Consider the following 21,601-nt stretch of genomic DNA (forward strand, 5'->3'; position numbering starts at 1 on the left):
AGCATACTAGCCAAATTTCTAGGGACTGTAGAAAAACTTCCAGACGGCCCCTCCCCACCTCTTGCCCTTTGTGTTTCAAAAGCCGGTCAGCAGTTGGACCCCCTGCACTGGGTAAAAACAGGGGCAGGAACGGGGCAGGTGTACTAACCTGCCATCCATCGACGGGAAGTTGAAGCGGTGCTCAAGTGCTTTCTTTTGTTTTTGTTTCTAACGCGTAAAATTGGTGCTGGGGGGTCAATCATGAACTGGTGTTTGATACGTATATTGAGGAACTGTGGTTTCCCTGGGCTAGTTGGCAACCAGACACCATTGTTGAGTAGTACCCCTGTCACACAGCAAATCTAATGTCATTCAAAGTGAATGACATTAGCTGTTAATGACATTCGGTTCGGCCGTGTGGGTCTACACGGCGAAACAAGTGTCATTTGGGAGGGATGGCGGTGACGATTAGCAAGCTCACAAAATTGCAAAATTATTGTTCAGGTGCAGCTAGAATGTTTTCATGTATGATATCTTTTCAAAACAAAACAAATAATACTTTTTTTGAATTAAAGGAGCCATGAAGAGAAAACACAAGTTTGGTTCATTCGAAAGATTGCCTCGTTAGAACCATAACGACACCACTTATAACGCAAACTTCGCTCAAATAAGCTACATAATTAGGAAAAACGGGAATGGTCATGCGACCCACCAGCTCATTTCCCGCAACAGAACCTATGCCGTCACATGGGCTAAGCTCTGCGATTGGCGGAGGCTGGCAGAAGCAAACGCATGTTAGGCAGGGCTTACAGTTTGCATAGCGAGCTAAATTCCCGTGAAACATACTGCACATTCTTTTTATGACAAAAAACGGTGGAGTAAACGGTTGAAGGTCAGAACGAACTCGCAAGCGTGTGCGCCAATGCGTACGAAACTAGCGCGCCGGCCGAGCTCGACATCTCGCCGTCGCGCAGACGAATTTTCGGGTTCGAGGCTCTTCGGGGCCAACGAACCGTTCCAGCACGCACAGCCGCGATTTTGCTTCGTATCGTAATCCCTTCGCAGGAGGTTGTCCGTCATATCGCCAACCAGCAAAGGTAAAAATAGAAACGAGGGGAGTAAGGAACAGCAAGAAGCGACGAGATAGTGCCAGTCGTCGCGTAAGTTTCGAATGGTGTTGGCTTGCTGCTGTCGTTACGAGCTCGTTTCCAGTTTACAACCACTGAAAACTTCAGTTTGTTCAGTTACGGCAGGGACCCTTACGTTAGCTCACTCCTGGGACCTGCTGGCGCTCGTCGCCGACTTCGTCAAATCGCTCTGACCTTGGGGAAAAAAATGCCGTAAACACCGCGCATTGACGCTCGTATCTTTCTGGTCGAAGCAGAGAGCTCGCGCGAACGGCTTTCCATACACGACACCGGCCAACTGGCATAAGTGATACTGCTACTGAAATTGAACTATTATTAACCGTAATCAAAACACGGCACATACGTACCAGTCTATATTCGTCCGTCGCGACGGGGCTGACGAGGCAGCGGTGCCGACGGCTGGGCGTTCGTCTGTTGGCTATCGCGGAATGGTCGCTTTCCCGTCCACCGCGTATCCCACAACTCTTGCCGCTCGTGCACTTAGAAGCATTGAGCGTTTTTGTGGTGTGAGGTTGTTAAATGCAAGCCCGAGCTCCTCGGCGAGAGTTTTGTTCTCCGGATCAGGCGATTCCATGACTAGGGCTGCGGGTGCACTAGGTTTTACTAGTATTTCTAAAATGGCCGCCGTCTCGATTGACTCCCGCGTGTGGGTGCTATATGGAGTCGACATACTAAGTATCTGTTTCATGGACCGGCTCTATGACGCCATTGTACACGTCACGGAATGTTCAATTTTAGCGGGATATTTAAAATTTTGGCTTAAATTGCCTTATTTCTCAGTGAATAATGCATCATTTGCTTCCGGGAAAGCGCTTGGGGTACTATGAAACACCTAATCTTTCGAATAAAACAAACTTTTGTTTTCTCTTCATGGCTCCTTTAAGAAGGAAGAAATCACAATTTTAGGTGACGTAAGTAGACATCACTAGCTGAGACAAGCCCGCAAGAAATCCGTATCAGGGTGGCGCGCACATTGGGGACGAGAGTCTTTTCTGTAAGTACTTGTTTATCTTTATTTGAAAAACAATGTAAAGGGGAGAATATAAATTTACTGTCAGTCTTTAGAAACAGTATTCTTGAGTTCAGTGCTGAACTTTCTTGTCTAGTGATGCGCCACTGCTGTCTAGGCGACTCATTGGACCGCTGAAGAACTCCCCCACCTCATTTAGCCGCTAAATGCCATTCGCCTCGAATGTCATTCGGTATTCTTGTGTAGTGCCAAACTAATGGCATTTAGAGCATATGACATTTGCTCTAAATGTCATTAGATCTTTCCTGTGACAGGGGTATTACAGGTATGGTGGAAAGTGCACGCTCTTCCTTTGTACCGGGTGTCTGACGCTGTTCCTCGTGCCTCCCGGAAGCTGGTGTTGTCGGAGGGCTGACCCCTGGTGGGTGTGTGGTGTGCAGGCGCTGATCTACCAGGTGGAAGTGGTGCACGTGAACTGCCTGACGCACACCATCTCGCACCTGATGGCCGAGCTGAGGTCGGGGCGCGTCGACAGCCCCACCCGCCTCGTGGAGAACCTCCGCAAGCTGGCCGCCGGAGGAGCAAGCTCGCCCGTGGGTGCTCTTGTGTATTCCAGGGTGCTGATCTGTATGGGGGCCTGGGAACTGTTTAGTATTTGTTTGCTTAGATTGACCTGGTTGCGGGGTTTGAAGGCCAACTCCACTCAAATTTAACCTCTGCCAAATTTCTTCAGGACCTGCAGTACTTACCACCATACCAACTGGGACGTGACTGGTAGCCCCGTGAAATGCGTTGTTGATTAGTTAGAAACGCTTAAAAATTGGCTCGAATCCACACTGTGTAGGGGGTTGGACTGCAAAGCTGTAAACGACACCCACAACGTTTAGCCGTGCGGCATCACTGGAATTCGCGCACGTGGCTCTACAAAGAGTGAAATCAATGAATCTGCCAGCCATTACCTGTGATTCACGCGGGCCGTCTCGAATGCAGCAGCGTCGGCAGAAAAAAAAATGGAGAGGAGTGTCTTTCAGAAGGTAAGGAGGAGGGTGGCACGCACGGGTATGGCATCATATCTCTCACTGCCTCCCCCTCACTCTGGTTTCATGTGTCTCTTCTGAAAAGCACCCTCCCCTCCCCAGACTCTGCGTCCCCGTCTCCACTTGTTGGGCGTAGCTTAGTCGGCAAGACAACGGGTTCACGCTGCACTTCTCTTTGGGCCCAGGTTCGATCCCTGGCAGTGCCAGTAGTTTGTTCGTGTAGCCTTGGTGTAGCCAGTAGCCAGTAGTAGCCTGGGATGTTTCTTTGTGTAGCCAGTAGTAGCCAGTGAGTTTTCTGCTGACGCAGACAACGCTGCACCTGCCAGCAGATTGCTCAAACAGCCGTGAAGCGGAAGTGACATTGCAGCCGGCCCTATGCCTTTTCCTACAGCCAGCCAGGAGAACCGGTCGAGTTCCACTGGGCGCACTTCTTGTAGTGCTGTGGTGTGGGGCGAAGCCTTGCGCCCACGTTTTCTCCGGCCAGCTGGATGCGTACAGCCGCTCCCTTGCCGGCTAGGCCGGCTGGAACATCACTTCAGTTTGGCTGTAATGGCCGCGCTCTTCTCAATTTCAGTTTCAAAATCTCAAATTTTTGATGGCCGTTTGCGCCGTTGATACGCGTATTTCAGCTGTCATATTTTGTATTTTGCAGTCCTTTTAGGCAGACTATATGGAAAATAACGTTTTCAAGTGGTTGAAATTTTGCGTGCAGTTGGCCTTTAAAGGAGCCATGAAGACAAAATACAAGTTGGGTTTATTAGAAAGACTGCTTAGTCCCGATAACAATGATACCAATATCATCGCAGTCTTCGAACAAATAACGGAGATATGAAAGAAAACGTGTGAAGCAGTTGCGACACCCTAGCCAATTTCCCGCAACTTTTCTATGACGTCACGGAACCTTGTTTGTGCGATCGGTGGCCGCCTAACTGACCTATCGCGAAGACACATGACTGGATGTCTGTAATGGGGCCTCTAGTTCCATTTGACCGCATCACTTGAATGCTAACGTGCAGTTAACGCGCTGAAAATTATGTTTTATTGTTGGCCCGTGTGACGTCATTCTTGCTCATAACACGTCACTGTGGCGCAAAATTTGAAAGTTTTTAAATACTTCTTGCTTTTTTTCGTTAAAAAAACATCTTTTGTGGCTGTAATGGAGCTGAGTGAGATACTGAATCGTAGTTCTTTCAAATTAAACGAAGTTGTATTTTCTCTTCATGGCTCCTTTAATGCACCTAAGCTACACCTGGCCTATTGTGTAGGGCTCTGGATTAATTTTCGACCACCTGGGGAGGATCTTCAGCATGCACCAAAATCTCAACACAGGGGTTTTTGCTTTTCTCTTCCATCTGAAAAGCGGCTGCCGCGGCCGGCAGTCATACCAGCCTCCTTGGACTCGGCAGCACAGTGCCTTAGCCACAGAGCCACTGTGGCTGGTATTTATGTATTCAGGCAATACTGCAGGCCAGAATTAGGCCCAGGAAGGAGCAGGGAATGATTACAGAGCGTGTCAGCCAAATGTAATTATACAATATCTAGGCTTTGAAACAACAGGAAAAAAAAGAAAGAAAAATTTACTATGCGAGAAAAAGCGGATCAATCAATTGTTGTTCTTACATTTGTTGCTCTTACATTTCCTCATGGCCAGTGTTTCCGTTTAGTTGGTCATTCGAAACACTAGCCATTCTTTGTGTCTGCGAAGTTCCTGCGTGCAAGTTGCAACATACAGATTGTGTGACAGCATTAGGCCTATCTTTTCATGCTGACAGAGACTGAAAAGTGCAAAGCGTTCCGAGCTTTAAGAGTCAAAGTGGCCAGTGCCCAGCCGTGAGTGGCAGTCCTTAGCACGAGTGCCAAGGACCAAGCTGCGTGGCTTCTCTGTACAGTGCGGAGCAGACGTTTTTTTTTTTAATCCACATTGGTTTTATTACAACACTGCTTTTGTAGACTGCACGAGAAATACCAAAGCAACGTGTATTTTTAATGAAAAGAACACCTTTTGGTTGTGCTGTTCGTGAGCTTTCTCTTGGACAAAGCACAAAGAGGACAAGGCAGTCAGAGAGCCCGTGTGCATGTGTGGACGATGGATTTCAAGAGATTTAGTAGTGTTGCAGTGAGATGTGGGTCCTATCTGGAGAAGCATGAACCATGTCTCATCGACAATGGCAAACAAACTGAGAATTGCAACAAGCAGGGTTTGGCTTTGACAGATCGTATTGGGGGAGCATGGAGAGTAGGCGCGGGAGAATTGCTGTCTTCCCATCAGGCATGCTCCAGATCTTCGGTACAGCTGATGCGTCGTAAATTTTGGGGGGCTTGTGGGGGCAGAAATAGAGATTGGGGGAGCTCTGGTGATGCTGAAGTGGCGACAAGTTTTCACAGATAAACAGGATATGCATCTAAGGACAATGCGAAATATTTAATGACCGTGCAATGACTTGTCATGTCACAAGGTGGGCTTCTCATTTGGGTGGTTGCTGTGAAGTGAAATGGAGTGCCTGATAGAGGTGGCATGTGCGTCAACTGGCAAGTGTATAGGGCACACAGCTCTACCTGGGCTTGGTACTGCAACTTTTGTTCTACGTTCCTTGATACTGATGTCACTTGGACAGAAGCCCAAGGATGCGGGTTCGATTCCCAGCCGCAGCAGCCACTTTTTTGATGGAGGCAAAAAGGGGAAAACGCCTATGTGTTCGAGATTTTGGCACACGTTAAAGATCCCTGGGTGGTCAAAATTAATCCGGAGCCCTCCACTACGGCGCGCCTCATCACCTGCGTTGCATCGGCGTGTTAAACCCTACAATCAATCAATCAATCAATCAATCAATCAATGTGATCTATTACATAGTTTTAATGAGAAACCGAAAATGAATTACATTACTTTTCATAGTAACTGTAACAAGTTTCTTTTGGAAACTGTAACAGAGTTACTTTTCGGGCTTATGTAACTTCAACACTTACTTTTCACTGTTAACGTGCCCATGACTGCTCATAGCTTTGGTGTGAAGCCCCGCACAAAACTAAAGCATCTTAATCCACTGGCGTTATGGGGCCACATTTTTTGAAAATTACAGGAGTCTCTTGTTACGGGTGTAGCATAGAACTTTGTGAACTTGCTTTTTCACACTTGTTGCGTACTTTTGTGAAAGGCCTGAGGGTCACTTCCACCCCTTTGGGGCAGCCGCAAGATAGCAGTCCCGGTAAGCGCACTCCCCGTGCGTACTTGTTGCAGCCGCTTGCGTACTTTTGTGAAAGCGCAGGTGTCAGTTCCACACCTTTGGGGCAGCCGCAAGATAGCAGTCCCAGTAAGCGCACTCCTTGTGCATACCTGCTTGCGTACTTTTGTGAAAAGGCTGAGTGTCAGTTCCACTCCTTGGGGGCAGCCGCCTGACAGCAGTCCCATCCCTCGCCCCCATCCCCATGTGCCTGCCCAGGTGGGCGTGCGGGTAAGCGAGACGGTGTGCCGCTTTGCCGAGGTGCTGGCGGAGCAGATGCAGCGGTCGCCCGAGCCGGCCTATGCGGACGCGGTGGCCGAGCTACTGTGCACCGCGGTGCGGCCGGAGTCCCTCGGCCCAACGGCGCTGGTGCGGGTGGCCTCAGCAGCCGTGGCCTACCTGTTTGCCGTGGTGTGCAGCCCGCACTACGGGGCGTCGCGCAAGTACGCCTGCGCCTGCGTGGCCTTCCGCCTGCTGTCCACCCTGTGCGTGCGCTCCGTCGCCCAGCACCTGTGCCTGCGCAACCTGCTGTCTGGGGCGCTCGACCACAAGGTGACTCCTCTTCCTTTAACCCTTTCACAGTCGGGTGTTTCTGGCCGTGACGCAGCCCCACTGTCGGCTTGGTTTCTGGAATAGGAAGGAAGGGACATAGTGATTGTCACATTTTGTGGCACGTCTCGACCAGCTCAGAAGAATAGACACGGGAGAATCATTGGCACGTTTACCACAACACACATTTATTATGCACAACTAAAACCCCTAAGCAAAATAAACAACAAAGCAAACAAAGAACTCAACCAAAGCAATTCCTAAATACTGATCGGTAACAAAAACCCCCCAGAAAAGCCAACAACCCAGGCAGCACAAACCAAACCAAAAGTCGCTACACTTAAGTCCCTAATAAAGCAAACCGTCTTAGTTCCAGTCTATACAACGTCCATGTTAACAATCCTAGCAACCATAGTCATATGATACCAAGTCCCTAGTGGACGGGCCTACCGCTGCCTCCGGCGCTGATGTGTCGTACCCGTAGCATGGCCGTGACACGCTGGTAGTCGTAGTTGTCCGCTGCTGCGGTACCGGTGGTGGTGGTACCGACGTAGTTGGGCGTGGTAGTCACACAGTGGATTGCTTTTCAGCTACTCCTCGTGGTAGCCCTCGTAGCAGGAAGCAGCCCCTGGCTTCGGGGCCGTCGCCGTGGTAGCCGGTAGCACCGGGGAGCTCCGGGAACGTCGCCGCGTGGGGACCGCCAAGGCGTTAGTTGATGGTGCGTGCACGCTGTACGCAGGCGCCCGACCGTCGCCGCTGGGGCTACCAAAGCGCAGGTTGGTGGTACGAAGCGGAAGTGGGAGCCGATGCCACGTCGGTCCACTCCGGCCCAGGCTGACGTGGCTCTGGTCGATGGCGTGGCCTCGTACCCCCCGCTTGTTCCTCGGACTCGTGCCACTTGGCCTTCCTGCTGTGGCGTTCTTCTGATCTCTCTCTCCCTTCCGGCCTGTGCCCCGGGATTAAATAGCCTTTGCCCGGCCGTCGCGGCACTGTTGCATTCGCTGTGCCCGCGGCCGCCGCACGGGTCACCACCACATTGGTCATTTCTCCACGTGCCTCCCTCGCGTCACCTCGTCATTAGTCCACTCTTTTCGCGGGAAATTTGCGTTCTCTTTCTTCGTCTTTCTTTTCATCGGCCTCTGGCTCCGCTTTGACACGTCATCCTTTTTCCCAACGGGAGATTGCCCCCTTAATCATGACAGTGATATATTTGACTATGATAGCGTCCAGAACATATCGCGTCAAAAGGAAAAAACGTGGGTGAGAACTTGCCTTTCTTCCAGATATTTTCAGTTTGCTTCCGGGACGACGACCCCACCGTTTCAACATCAGAACCTGACGCTGTGGAACTCACACCCCGTCCTCAGATGAGAAACTCTCAGAGTGCAAATTCGAGCTCGGCTTGTATTCGGATCGGAATCGAAAGAACCATCGCTTCTATCCGTAGTCGAAGGTCCTGCACAGTCAGCCATCCGGAAGTAACCGCGCACATGGAGGGAGCACTTTCAGCAGCCCACACAATGCACAGAAATAACGCGTTGCCAAATCATGATGGCAGATAGAGATAAAAAGGGGATACAACATTGATACAACAACCTCGTTTGCTGCTGACAGCGGCAAGTGAGGGTGCGGCAAACGAGCGTAAGCCGCCATTGAGTCGTGTTTCGGTCTGTTGGAGAGGCAATAGTGCACTGGGCTAACCTGGTGTGCCGTAGCAGACGTGGGAAGAGGCGGGGGGACATAGAAACCCGTTGGGGAGGGGACAACAACCCTTGCACCCATACGGGATTGCACGCGTGCTGCATGGTTACTCATCCTGACAGAATAGAGTGCACGGAGCAACCATGTCCACCAGCAACGAAGAGTGGGCGCGGTCGCTTTGTACTCTTCAATATACCCTCATAAGAGAGCTTGCGGGTGTAAATACGAGCTACTAGAAAGACTTCACAGATGGCATAAACAGTCCAGGTACACCAGCTTTGCGCTATGATGCGAATTTTTGAACGCACAATGGAGAACGTACCAGTACATCAGTGACACTGCGGAGGGGAAATGCGAAAACGTACCTGTACGTCAGTGACAACAAAAGGGTTTATTTATTTTATTTATTTAATACATACTGCGGACCACACTTAGGTCCAAGCAGGAGGGCATTCCTCATCGGAATATCTAATTAAACTTCGAGAGCACATGTCAAAATATATGAACAGCAAAATTTTTGATAGGGGATTTTAACCTGCCGGGGATTGACTGGAAACGATTGATGGCTGGTTCAGAATTTTCGAAGCACGCAAAAGTAGTGTTTGATATCATGCTTACACATAACCTAATACAAGTTGTAAACGAACCAACTCGTGTACAGGGCCCCTGTAGTTCTCTTTTGGATCTTGTATTTATTCCCCGCGATTTATTCCCCGGGTTAAAGAGACGCAGGACTCATGAGATCTCTGGCTTAAGTGAAAGCCAGCATTTTATATGGTCGGGTAACCACACGGGAGTTTCAATAAATTGGTGGAAATAATTTCTGTTTGGCACTAAACTTCTGAAGTGTGAAAAGTGGTGCCACGTTGTGTCTAAACGGGACGCTACCGTACGCGGACAAACGGCTCCTCCGGTTTCAATGCGTGATTCGAAAACCACGTACTAAAGGAAACAGACAGGCTGCCTTCTGTAGCCAAGGACAAGTTTTTAAACACCTCTGTTTTTATCGCGTGCAGTTAAAGGTTGTTGCCGCACAGCCCACAGTCATGGTTGCCAGCATTCGTTTTGGCCATGCAGCTAAGGCCAGTAGATCTAAGAACTACCCTTTCAAACGTCCAAGAACGGTGTCAAGGAAACTGTTTCTGTTCAACAATGTTTTCAAGTGATGCCCTTTCATTTTGAATAGAGAGAATTTACAGTGGAACCCCTGTTATACGTTGCCCAGTTTTGCAACGACACGCTTCTTACAGTGGGTCACCACAGTCCTGGCAAACTCCCCATAGAAAGAATGCATCGAAAACCCGATCACACAACGCTTGAGTGCATGCGGTCCACTTCAAGCAGTGGACGCTGCCGGGAATAAATGGGTGTTTTTCCCATGTTTTATGCTGCTTTGCTGCCTTGTCGCTACCTTTATTTCTTAACCACGTTTAGCGCTGCTTGATGTGCAAAGGTAAACAGTCCGCAACGGGCCCGACCACTTGCTGAACAGGTTCAAGCAAGCAGGTGGGTATTGGAGGGCGTGAGCTTTACCTTCAATGGTCCCACACGGCAGGAGAGCGCCAACGCACCAACCACGAGAAGTCAAAGTCCAGATGCCCGGCGGATTGCTAATTTGAAGCTCCCATCAAACCAATGAACAAGAAAGCACATACACAATACCCCATGGCAATGACCAAACTTTTGCTTTCCTCGCTCAAGCAATCCTGGTTTCTCCTTTTAACGACACTCCCTCTCTCTCCTCCCGTTCGTTGTTTCAACTTCCGCATCGCCCCACCGTCGTTTCTTTACGGTTTTTATCACGCTTACCAACTGATCTCTGCTTATCAGTGTCCTTCAAAGCTGTGTTGTCACTTAGTTCTTTTCTCTCCAAAGTTCTCTTCCATCGCCACCTTGTACTATCGTGAAAATGCCCGTGTGTTCGAGATTTCGGTTCGCGTTAAAGATTCCCAGTTGGTCAAAATTAATCCGGATGCCTCCACTACGGCACGCCCCATCGTCTGTGTAGCGTCGCCGCGTTAAAGGTGTGAGGATTGCGTAAGTAAATGCGGTGTTGGACAAGACTCAAGCTATGGGAGTTTCCTATCAGAGCTTTTTGATTATCTCTGCACCTTATTTGTTTCGTGTGAGTGCGACCATAAATACCTGATGCACAGTTTATGTGATTCTTGCCCTACTCCTCCCAGTTTCATTAGCAGGATCACTGGCTACGCACGTTCTCTCTTAGATTTTGTAGACATCCAACAACGTTGGCTGTTGCTTCGTACTTTTTCACATTAATATACTGACAAAAATAATAAGTCATTATGTATTAATTACTAATTTTCGGGCACCCATAAAGGTCTATCAGACTTTATGCACAGTGAGGCAACATCACATACGTGCCAACATGAGGCAACAAAAAAAATTATCTAGAAAGCGCACCTCAATGTTCAATAATAACACCAAAATTTTAAAGAGTTCTAATAGAAATGTAGTGCTGCTCTGTGTCCCCCTTTCTTGTGTTTCAGTTATTTACACTATTAGCCTTTCTCTTTTATTTATTTCGTGTTCCTCATTAAAAAAAAACACAAAAAAAATTTGGGGAACCTTGTGTTTAGACCAAAACCAATGAGCGTGCCTCTGTTCCCTGTCGCAGGTGGCCTGGCGGTTTGGCTCGCGGCCTCGGCGGGCAGGCCGGGCAGCGGCCGGCCAGCGGCGGCCGCGCTCGGTGGCTCTGCTGGAGGAGAACCAGAAGTTTGCCTCGTCCATCAACTTCCCGCAGAGCCACTCATCTATCGTGCGCGTGGGTGTCATTGGCTCGGGGCTGCGCAGTGAGGCGCCCCCGCCATCCCTCGCCGAGGAAGAGGTCGCCCTGAACAGGCAGCTGCTGCTGGAGGCCCTGAGTGCGTGCTGCGCCCTACCCTGGCGCAACGACCGGCCGGCGCCCGGCCGCACCTCCCCCGTGCCGGCCATGAAGATCGTCGCGCTGCTGCTTGTCGAGATGGTCTCCTCCGACGTCATGTTCAACGGCCTGCCCTGGCCCGATGAGGACTTCCTCAAGGTAGGGAGGGAGGGCAGGGCGTCCATCATTAATGGTCAGCGCACAACAGTTGAGGCACAGAGGTCTGAGAAAAGGGTTGGACTGCGCTGGACTCTCAACTAATTTATTTTTCGAAAAAAATGCAGCCTCTATTCATATTTCAGTCACTCATGTGTCACTGAATCAAAACAATGAGTGCAATAATTGGCGCATGGTACACAAGGCTGTCGTTTAAGTAGGCAAACTCTCGGTCGTGCAACGCTGTGAAGGGTGTGCTGATGCAGCGTTTGGCAGATGGTCTTACATGGTATGCCCCGATTATCTCTCTAGTTGTTTGACCCCCCTGTGTTTTGAAAGCACCGCGTCATCTTCAGAAACTGGCACGCAATCGTGAGTACTACCGTATATTGCCGCGTATTAGTCGACTCCGAAAATAAGTCGACCTTCCTAGTTTTCATTTCCGCCAACGCAAAAAAAAAAATGACAAACAATTTCTGAAGGACCAAAAATACTGACTTTTATTCCCGCTGTGGATGCTGCGGGCGTAGCCCCGGCCGCCACTGCCGTCGCCGAGCGAACAAAACAAAGCAAAAATATCAACAAGCGATTGTTGACAACCAAACAGCGACCAGTTCCAGAGCGGCTCAAAGCCTAAGCCTACTCGTCGCTGTCGTCGTCGCTCTCGTCGTCGTCGGAGGTGGCCGGCTCAAGCGGGGCCGAAATCGAACACTTCACAAAGGCGTCCCGCACCATGTCGTCGGGTAGGCCGTACCAGGCGTCGTTCACCCGCTGGGCTACCGTGCTCAGGGTCGGGCGCTTCACACGGCCGGTGGGTGTTGTGGGTTTGTCTGCCTGTTTCATCCAGTCGTTGTACAGAGCCCCGACGCGGTCCTTGAAGGGCTTGTTGAGGGATACGTCGATCGGCTGAAGCATCGACGTCATCCCCCCCGGTATTACGACAAGGTCGCACTCGGCGTTGGCCACAGCCTTCTTGACCCGGTCCGTCATGTGGCCGCGGAAAGAGTCTAGCACAAGCATGCTCCGGGGCTTCAGCAGAGCTCCGGGACGCCTGCACCACACCATCCGAAACCATTCCAGCACGGTTTCTTCGTTGAAGAAACCCTTCTCGTTCACCCGCACAATGACCTTGGGCTGGAACGTCTCCTTCGGCAGGGTTTTACGTTTAAAAACAATGAAGGGTGGCAACTTGTGGCCGTCAGCCGTGCAGCACAACATGACAGTGAAGCGGTTGTGCTCATTCCCTGTGGTTAGGAGGCGGACCTGACGCTCTCCCTTTTCGGCGACGGTTCTCCTGCTCGGCATATCGAACCAGACCGGTGTTTGGTCGGCGTTGCCGATCTGGCCGAGCAGGAACCCCCGCCGCCTCCTCAGGTCCTCGACGTACCGCCGAAACTCGAGCCGCTTTTCATCGTACGACTCCGGCAGCTTTTGCGCAACCGTTGTGCGACGCCGGAGACTCAGCCCGTTACGCTTCATGAAGTTCGTAATCCATTTTTTGGATACTTTGAACTCCTCGCGGTGGATGTTTAGCTCAGTTGCGACGTCCCGCGACTTCATTTCAATTACCTCGTAGGACACGCTGAGGCTTTCTTTCCTCTGCAGCTGTACCCACTCGAGTACCTTCTCTTCAATGACGGGGTAACGTCCCTGCTTCGGCCCGCGAAACGACCGACGCGTACCAGCGCACGCGAAGATGCGGTCTTTTTGCTGCCGCCATCCCCGAACACACTTTTCGGAGACGCCGAACTCTCGTTCTGCCGCGACGTTGTTGTTGTCTTCGGCAAACAAAATCACTTTGCGCTTGAATGCCGCGCTGTACTGGCGCCGAGCTTGCGGAGGCATTGCTGCGGCTGGTCAGGAAAGGTAATGCCTCAGCCGTGCCACAGAACAGGGAGGATTTTTGGCCGTGCCGCCCGCAACACAACACAAAGAGCGCTTCCCAAAATGGCGAGCGACTCACGTGACTGGCTAGTCTTGGCTAGATAAGGCTTCGTAGTGGCTCTAGTCGGCTCCAGAAACAACTTTTGAGCGGCGGCAAATTTGAATTTTTAGCGGATGGCAGCCCATGTATAGGTCGACTCCGCGTATAAGTCGACCCCCCTAATTTTCGAAGGTCATTTTTTAAAAAAAAGGTCGACTTATACGCGGCAATATACGGTAAGTGTTGCGCCAAATTACTGTGCCGATTCTCGTGCAGTGATTGCCGGTGCTCGGTACGGTGTTTATGCACCACTGGTTTGTCCCCCGTTTGTTTGTGTGCCCGCATGGAGAGAGCACGCGCCTTTCTTGTCTTGCGATGGCCGTTTGTCACAATGACCCCAGACTAAGAAGTAGTCAGGCGGGGAAACAACACTTCCTGGAGCGGCTGGATAACATCACGAGCACTCGGCACAGGTTAAGTCAGCGGCCGCATCTGTCTCAGGAGGAGAAACTGTGCAACCACTGTGATCGGCGTTTCACTGCGCAGCACCGAGATGAGTTGTGGCCGCTACCATTTCGTCCGTCAGGGGCTGCCACCCTCACTTTCGTCATTGCAGCTTTGTAGTCTGCATTGGTCTTCATAGTGACAGTATCTGGTCGCTCTCCTGCAACTGCCGCCATAGGCCGTTTCACCTTCTATATACAGTGGAACCCCGATGATACAAACTACATTCAAGGGACCAAGCGAAAGTGTTGTATGGCAAGGGTGTTGTATGATAGAGGTAAATGCTGCCTTAGTAAATGTTCTCATGCGACAGGTGGGCTAAGAACTTAAGGGGGGACGAGGTTCCTAAAACTAACTTTTTTATTTATGGGTAGAAACTAATGAAAATTTGCACACAAATGTATTTTTCTCTGTAGATTTCAAATATGCAATTATATTTGAGCTGCTGCTGTTAGTTTGAAAGTTATCATGCAAAGTCTAAACCGTAATTAGGTAATTTCTTACGCAGCTTTAATGAACTTTCGCATTGCATTTCGTAGCTTTTTATTACATGAATTGATAGAGCCAGAGAGTTCCCATACCCGATGACATTCTTCGTTTTTCTCTAAAGTCATGGCACCCCAAAAAAATATGTCAAGTATACAAGATGGCAGTATTCAATATTTTGGCTCATCAAAATAACTGCAAGTCATTAATTATGCATGGCCTAAATAGAAAAACGAAGAATGTCATCGGGTGCCTCAGGTTGTACTGAAAAAAACGGTACCAAGATTAACCTTATGAAGCAAAAAGAAGTTTCCAAAAAGCTGTGTAAGGCTGACGTAAACGACCAAAAATATGAAACTGAGAAAACTACATTTGAAGTTTGGCCGTGTGTTATCAAATGAACGGTCAGTAGTGTAACTGCAGCATTTCCGTATAACAAAGACATGTTCTTCCCATTTCCAAATCTGTCTTAAATGTCAACCACAACTGGAGATACCAGAGGCCAAGTAACGTACACCATCAGGAATTGAGCAAAATTTATCGACTTCAAATCAGTTGGCATCTTGCTGACGTTGTGAAATCTGGTGTCGTCTCGCTGGCGTTGTGAAAACTGCAACAGTCCTTCGTAAACTGGCATCATCCATTACATTGCAGTTTGTTACCCAGAATATTGGGTACGGCGGAGGAGAGAGGGATGAAACTTGCTTCAGCTGCCCTCTTTTTTTTTTTTTTTTTCTTTGGTGAGGCTATTTTAGTCGTGGTTTTTGCGCAGGAAGTTTGAGGGGATACAGGGGTCAAATGCAGGGGAGAGAGGATACAGGGGTCAAACGACGTGATGTTTTTTGGGAAAAAAAAAAGTAGCCGAAGGGCAAGCTTTGTTGGCCTATGGCAGTATGGCAGGAAACATTCGGGCGATCCTGTGACAAAACACTGAGCTTTTATTTCGCAACACTGAAGTTTTAAGTGGGTGGGCGGGTGGGGGGGGGTTCATTAGTTGTAGAAGGCTTGCTGTACCACTCCAATGTGTGACGATCATCCCCTGGTCATCCACATGCCATCAAACATGACATCAATGTTGTTTGGCGGCTGAGCAAGGTCCCTGTACATGCCCTTGACGACACACACACTAGCTATCTGCTTCAGAGGCTGCTGCAGTGTCCTCGCAAACCTGGACCACTTTTTTCAAGTGCGCTTGGAACGTCTTGAGGTGTAGGCTAGCCTCTGTGGGATAAGTTCATTCCAGCACAAAAATCCGACAGAGCAGACACCCCCTTTCCGATGCTTTGAATACTTTTCAAGGCCGTTATGTTTACCTCGAAAGGAGTGATGTTGCCTGATTCTTCAGTCCTTGGTGACGAAAAACACTCCACACGATATTCTTAAACCGAGCACGTCACCTGGAGCCTCATGGCGAGTCTGTACTGCCTGTCAGCCGTCTCCAATCCGGCGCCACCAGCCCGCACTCGACGTGCGCAAAAAGGTCTTTCAGCATTGCCATATCCACTAAGACAAAATCTGTTCCGGAATTCTACCTCCGAGTGCGCCAGATCCAGTTCAAGGAGGTCGAATTTCCGCTGCGTTGGTGATTTGGTCTCCATGCCACGCTTGACTTCGTCTGCGTGTTCCGTACGCGCGGCGATTTCCTCCGCCGTGTAATACCTTGTGTCAACTCGACAAGACGTGCAGGTCTGGATTCTCGAGGTAGTTGGTCAGGCGATGGGAAAGGCGAAGCAATACGAGGCGGTGAACAATTTTCATCCGGCTGAGTCGAGCGGCCCGAAGTCGCACTACGCGGGCGGACGACGCTTTCGCTTCTCGTATGCATGACGGGTCGTCCTCTTCAAACGTACGTCTCCTGGCAGCAGTCACGAATGTGTGCGATGAAAGAATCCAAAGAAACCACGAAAATGTCTAGCAAAACTACTCTAAGCGAGCGCTGCGCCAGAAGAGCAGACTCCGTCAGATGCGGGTAGCAGACGCCATGATGGCGAAAGAAAAAAAAAACTGATGTAGCAGTCGCGCCGACCAATAGGAGGCGTCAAACGACGAACTCAAACCGCGCGCGCGCTGCAGCCAATCGGTGGCCTAGAAGGCGCCTTTGGGAAAACTGGCAAGGGCGGTCGTTCTACTAAAGCGACGCCATTTTGAGATGTCGCAAAATACGCACAAAGAAACAAGCTTCAAAACAAGACCAAGATGGCGGCGATCGGTCGGCTGCTTCGCCCGCGGCGCGCGCGGGAATTGGAAACAACTTTTGCCCGATTCGGGGCATTTCGTGGCCCCCGACGCGTTTCAAAACATGATTTTCGAGTATTTCCCGATCGAATTTAGCGTTGATATTTTGAAGGCAGGTGCTTGAAGGTACAATTATTCCAAAAATTAGATTTTCTCAAAATCGACATTTTGGCCATTTCTGACCATTCTAAGACCCACGTCCCCCCTTAAGTGACTATATTTAGAGCGTTCTTGCATAATTAGTGAACCTTAACTGAAATACCGTTTCTAAAAACAAGAGCATTTTGTGCCCACCTCACCGTCCCTGCGCCGGCGGTAGCCCGCCAGCCCTGCGCCTTGAGTGCGCGAGCTGGTCTAGGAAGACCGACGTGGCCGAGCAAAAAATTGAGAGGGAAAAAGGTGAGAGTGTGAAACCGCCAAGGCCGCAAGCGAGTCGTACTGGGGAGGGCAAGCCGTTAGGCAACGGAAGGGGAAACGAAACGGACAATAGTGTGAGACGGCGATGGAGGACAAGGTGGGAAAGAAATTAGCTTGTGCATCTAATCAACTTTCACCATCATCAATTCATACCCCCTCATCTATGCCTTGTGGCAAAAAAAAATGCTCTAAAAAAAAGCGACAACGCAGCTTGGAAAGACACTGGCAAGCAGAGATCAGGTGGCAAGAGCAGTAAAGGCCAGAAAGGAACGGCGGTGGGTCTATGCGGAGGTTGAAACAATGAATAGGAGGCGAGAGGGCGTCGTTAAAGGAAGAAACCAAGATTGAACGAATGAGGAAAGCAGGAGTTCGGCCATTGCCGTGGGGTATTGTGTATGTGTTTTCACGTTCGTCGGCTTGATGGGTGCTTCAAATTAGCAGTCCGCCGAGCACCTGGACTTCACTTCTCGTGGTTGGCACGTTGGCGCTCTGCTGCCATGCACCAACAAAAAAAAAAGTATCCAATTTTGGACATCCATTTGGACATACGAGTTAAATCTGGACATCCCGTTGACGTACCCGGTATGTTCATTGACTCTTGAATGAACGTCTGGCGGATGTCTGCTAGACCTGAAATGGACGTTTGTACCCTGGACAGCAGACAGACGTCCGGTGGTTGCTTGGTACCTGCCTGAAAAGAGAGGGGTTGGCTCTGTGTGTGCTGCATGATGCAAATTGTGAGCAGGACACTTGGCTTAAAGGGGCCATGGAGACGAAATACAGCTTTGGTCACTTTGAAATAACTAGCCCTTGGTGACTCACTCAGCTCCATGGCAGCCATGAAAAATGTTTTGTTTAGGGAAGAAGGGAAAAATATTTAAGAAACTTTCAAATTTTCTGCCACACTGACGTAAAATGGGCAGGAGCGACATAATATGCGCTAGCACTAAAAACCTAGTTTTCAACTGCACGTTAGGATTCAAGGGACACAATCAAACATAACAAGAGGCTCGACTACAATAGTCCAGTTATGTTTCTTGGTGGTTGCTTCAGTGTCCACCTAACGCACAAACAAGATTCTGATGTAGAGAAATTGCTGGGAAGGGGCTGAGGAGTCGCCACTGCTTCATCTGTTTTCTCTGGTGTGCCCATCTGTTTTCTTAATTTTGCAATGAAATTGGTATCGTAGTTATTAGGAGAGAGCAGTCTGTTTAACGAACCAAACTTGCGTTTCATTTTCATAGTTTAGTCCCTGTGATGGGGGGTGCTGTTGAGTGCACACTTGTGTCCCCTCCTTTTCGCCCCCGGGTGCGGCGGCGTGCAGGTTACGATCGAGCGGGACCTGCGCATCCAGGCGACATTTGAGGAGCACCCGGTGCTGTGGGCGGTGCTGCGGCTGGTGGCATCAGTGCGGCCCTCGCTGTGCTACTGCAGCGTGCTGCTGCGCGCCCTCATGGCGGTGGCCACCACCCACTGGCGCAACTGCCAGCACGGGGCGGCCGCCGACAGCCCCCCGCCGCTGCTGGCCTCCACCCGTGCGCTGCTGCAGGTGATGTCGCTGGGCCAGCTGCTGCCCCCGGCCCTGGACGGCCTGGGGGACCTGCTGCCCCTGCTCAGCCCCCGCGAGGTGTGCTGCCTGCTCGGGGACGTGTGGCACTACATGCGCACCCACGTGCCCAGCCCCGCCCTGTTTGCGCCTCGGGGCCCCTCAGGCGAGCTCTGGCGCGACTTCAGCAAGGCCGCCGGGGGCGGCGACCTGCGCTACATGGAGCGCCTGCGCGCCATCCTCATCAACAACATCCACGTCTGCGGGCCCCTCTTCCAGAGGTTTTTCAGTGTCACCGAACCCTCGCCCTCCCCCTCCACCTCCTCCTCCTGAGGGTGCGGTGGTGGTGGCGTTGTTGTCGTGGTCACATCAAGAGGGAGAGAGAAGACAAGCGTTTGTTGTGGTGAACACTAAGGTGTGCAGTCCTAAACCAAGCGTGTTCAGGACTTGTTTCTTAAGACATGACCGCCGCAGCGGCTCTCCTCGCCTGCCAAAACTAGACTTCAAAGTCGGAGCTTGACAGCACTCTCTTCCACTGCTCGTGGGAGTTGCTGCACCCACCGTGTGGCAGGGTAGAGTGTACCTGTCTCCTCAAAGAAGCGACGAAGTGGGCAGAACTGCCCGCGAGGCTTCACATCCCAGTTCTGCCTCGTGCTGTAGCTGCAGGCAGTTCATAAGTCATGTCATTGCAAAGTCTTGTGTTTAAGAGCACAGGAAAAGTGCTTCCGAGTGCTTCACTACCCCAAGGGGTTTGATCTTTCTAGCCGGTTTTTTGAAGAGTTAATCTCCAGGGCCAGAGGGGGCGAGCGGACTGCTTCCTGTCCTTGAGCCACTAGTACATACTTTTAAAAAAGAAAGCCGGCTCTGACTTCATCATGTTGTGCTGCTCAGTGTAACCGGAGATGTGAATAGTGTTTTTTGTGTTCTGTTTTCTCTTTGCGTTCTCTGCAGTTGTTGCTGTGAAAACAAACTGTGAAGCCAGTTGCTGGGAAGTGCAATGCGATCTCACCTAACCGGCTTTCCAACCCGGCCGAGGGATTTTAAGCTCCAAACATCCACTGCCATTTGAAAGGAATGAGTAGCCCAGTGCTTTACCAAAAAATATGGTGCTGGTCATGCCAACCACTAGTCACCGATTGATTTTTGGGAGGCTAATTTCTTGGACTAGATGATAATTTAGGCGTTTTCGTAAAACCTTGTATGAAAATACAAGGGCTTTTTTGCCCTCATATATCCAGACTGTCTGTATTATGGGGGCATTTCAGCCTACCCCTTAGGGTCTAAAATCCCATCACATGTAGTGGCATTGCATATTTGTAATTAATAAGCGAAGTGATTGCTCTTTTGTAAACTACAGGGCTGCGAAAATAAAAACGTTCATCATAATGTCTACTTGAACTGGCATTTTCTGCCCCTCATCAATCAAGATTTTGATATTTCTGTGCTTCCGTTCAAAGCTTGGTTGTAGTTTCACCTTTCTCTTCACTTTTACCCAGAAGCACCGTTGGTGATACTGTTCACTAATTGAAATGCCTGTCAAACCTTTGAGTAGAATTCCTTGTCGGCTTCTTGTTCTAAGGTAGCCCAACGACTGCTTTTGGTGAACATGCAGTCTCCCTCAAGGCTTGCCATAAGTTACTGTATGGGCTGCCAAGGTGCCCTTTCTGGAAGCCAAGACGTTTTGTGTTGCAGCTGTGTGCAAATTCTGTGGCTATATAACATTTTGGTGGCTTCAGGCCACAGCATCCCGTTTTCAAGTGCGTTCTTTTGTGGGTACTAGTGCGTTCTTCGCTTGCAACACTTCATTTATTCCTTTATGCAACCTCTGAACACCTCCGCTGTTCTGCTTCAGTAACCGAGGGGAAGACTTGTGGGCTTCGGAACAAACAGCCGCATTACCACCCCCGGCAATGGCAGTATTTTTAAAGACGGTAGTCTTTCTTGCGCTACTTTAACGCAGAAATTTTGGTCTGTCTGTCTGTCTGTCTGTCTGTCTGTCTGTCTGTCTGTCTGTGACTCGATTCAGCCACCCGGCCAAAGTGAAACACTATCTGCGCAATAGTCTTATATACCCACAGCCAAATGTAAATGTCTAGGTCCGGTGCAATGTTCGCGCTTGTGAAAACTGTTGAACAAGAACAAAACATTACGCAAATATAAGACAGTGTTCCTTTATAAAAAAATTCATGCATGCTTGATTTTTGTGAAATGAAATACGAAGTTCACTGCAGAAAAAAAATTTACTCCGTTGCCTGCTGTCGCCCATGCCTCTTTAGTTTCTGGCGGCATTTTAAGAAATCAAGCGGCAACAGTTACAAAAGGTTTCACTAGATAGATTCCACGTTCTGCTTGGAACGCTCGTGGAGTAGGGCAATGTGGTTCTACAAACGACGAAGTAGAACGCCTCGATTCACGCGTCTCCCCGCTGTACGGCAGCGCTGGCATCGAGACACCCGGCCTGGAGCACTGGAATGCGGTAAATTTAAATTCACTTGAGAAACCCCCCAGCGTGTTCACCTTGGGAGAAGCGCTATGGAAGAGGAACAGCATAAGAGGTGGGCAGGAAAGTGAAAAGTGGCATTTACTTGGCAAATGTCGATGAAAGACTATCGTCTTTTGTCGACATTTGCAACAAAAGGAGCAGATACGCAGCCGTTTTTTTTTTTCGCTCCTATTTTGCACCATCTTTTTGTAAATAAAAATGGTTTGGCATCATTTCATTTGATTTATAAGCGGAGCTAATTCCATTTAATTAACACACATGAACACATTTAATCAACGTTTTGCATTGCACCCGAAAGGCCGTGCTCATACCCACCTTGGAACGGAATGTCGCTTCCTTGTCGA

At 49.8% G+C, this 21,601-nt stretch overlaps 1 protein-coding gene across 1 annotated transcript in view; it reads left to right on the forward strand.

Moving 5' to 3' along the window:
* Window positions 1-19,714, forward strand: part of Omd (integrator complex subunit 5 omd) — a 35,941-nt gene extending 16,227 nt beyond the window's left edge. Inside the window, exons 4-7 of the mRNA XM_077690351.1 lie at window positions 2,538-2,690; window positions 6,572-6,904; window positions 11,241-11,645; window positions 18,533-19,714. Of these exons, the coding sequence (XP_077546477.1) occupies window positions 2,538-2,690; window positions 6,572-6,904; window positions 11,241-11,645; window positions 18,533-19,087 (1,446 nt within the window). The 3' untranslated portion in view covers window positions 19,088-19,714. The remainder of the gene's footprint in view (window positions 1-2,537; window positions 2,691-6,571; window positions 6,905-11,240; window positions 11,646-18,532) is intronic.
* Window positions 19,715-21,601: the final 1,887 nt, after the last annotated feature.

Source organism: Haemaphysalis longicornis, unplaced genomic scaffold, assembly GCF_048455015.1.
Source record: "Haemaphysalis longicornis isolate Haplotype H1 unplaced genomic scaffold, Haemaphysalis longicornis Haplotype H1 scaffold_10, whole genome shotgun sequence".
In the NCBI taxonomy this organism is placed as follows: Eukaryota; Metazoa; Arthropoda; class Arachnida; order Ixodida; family Ixodidae; genus Haemaphysalis; species Haemaphysalis longicornis.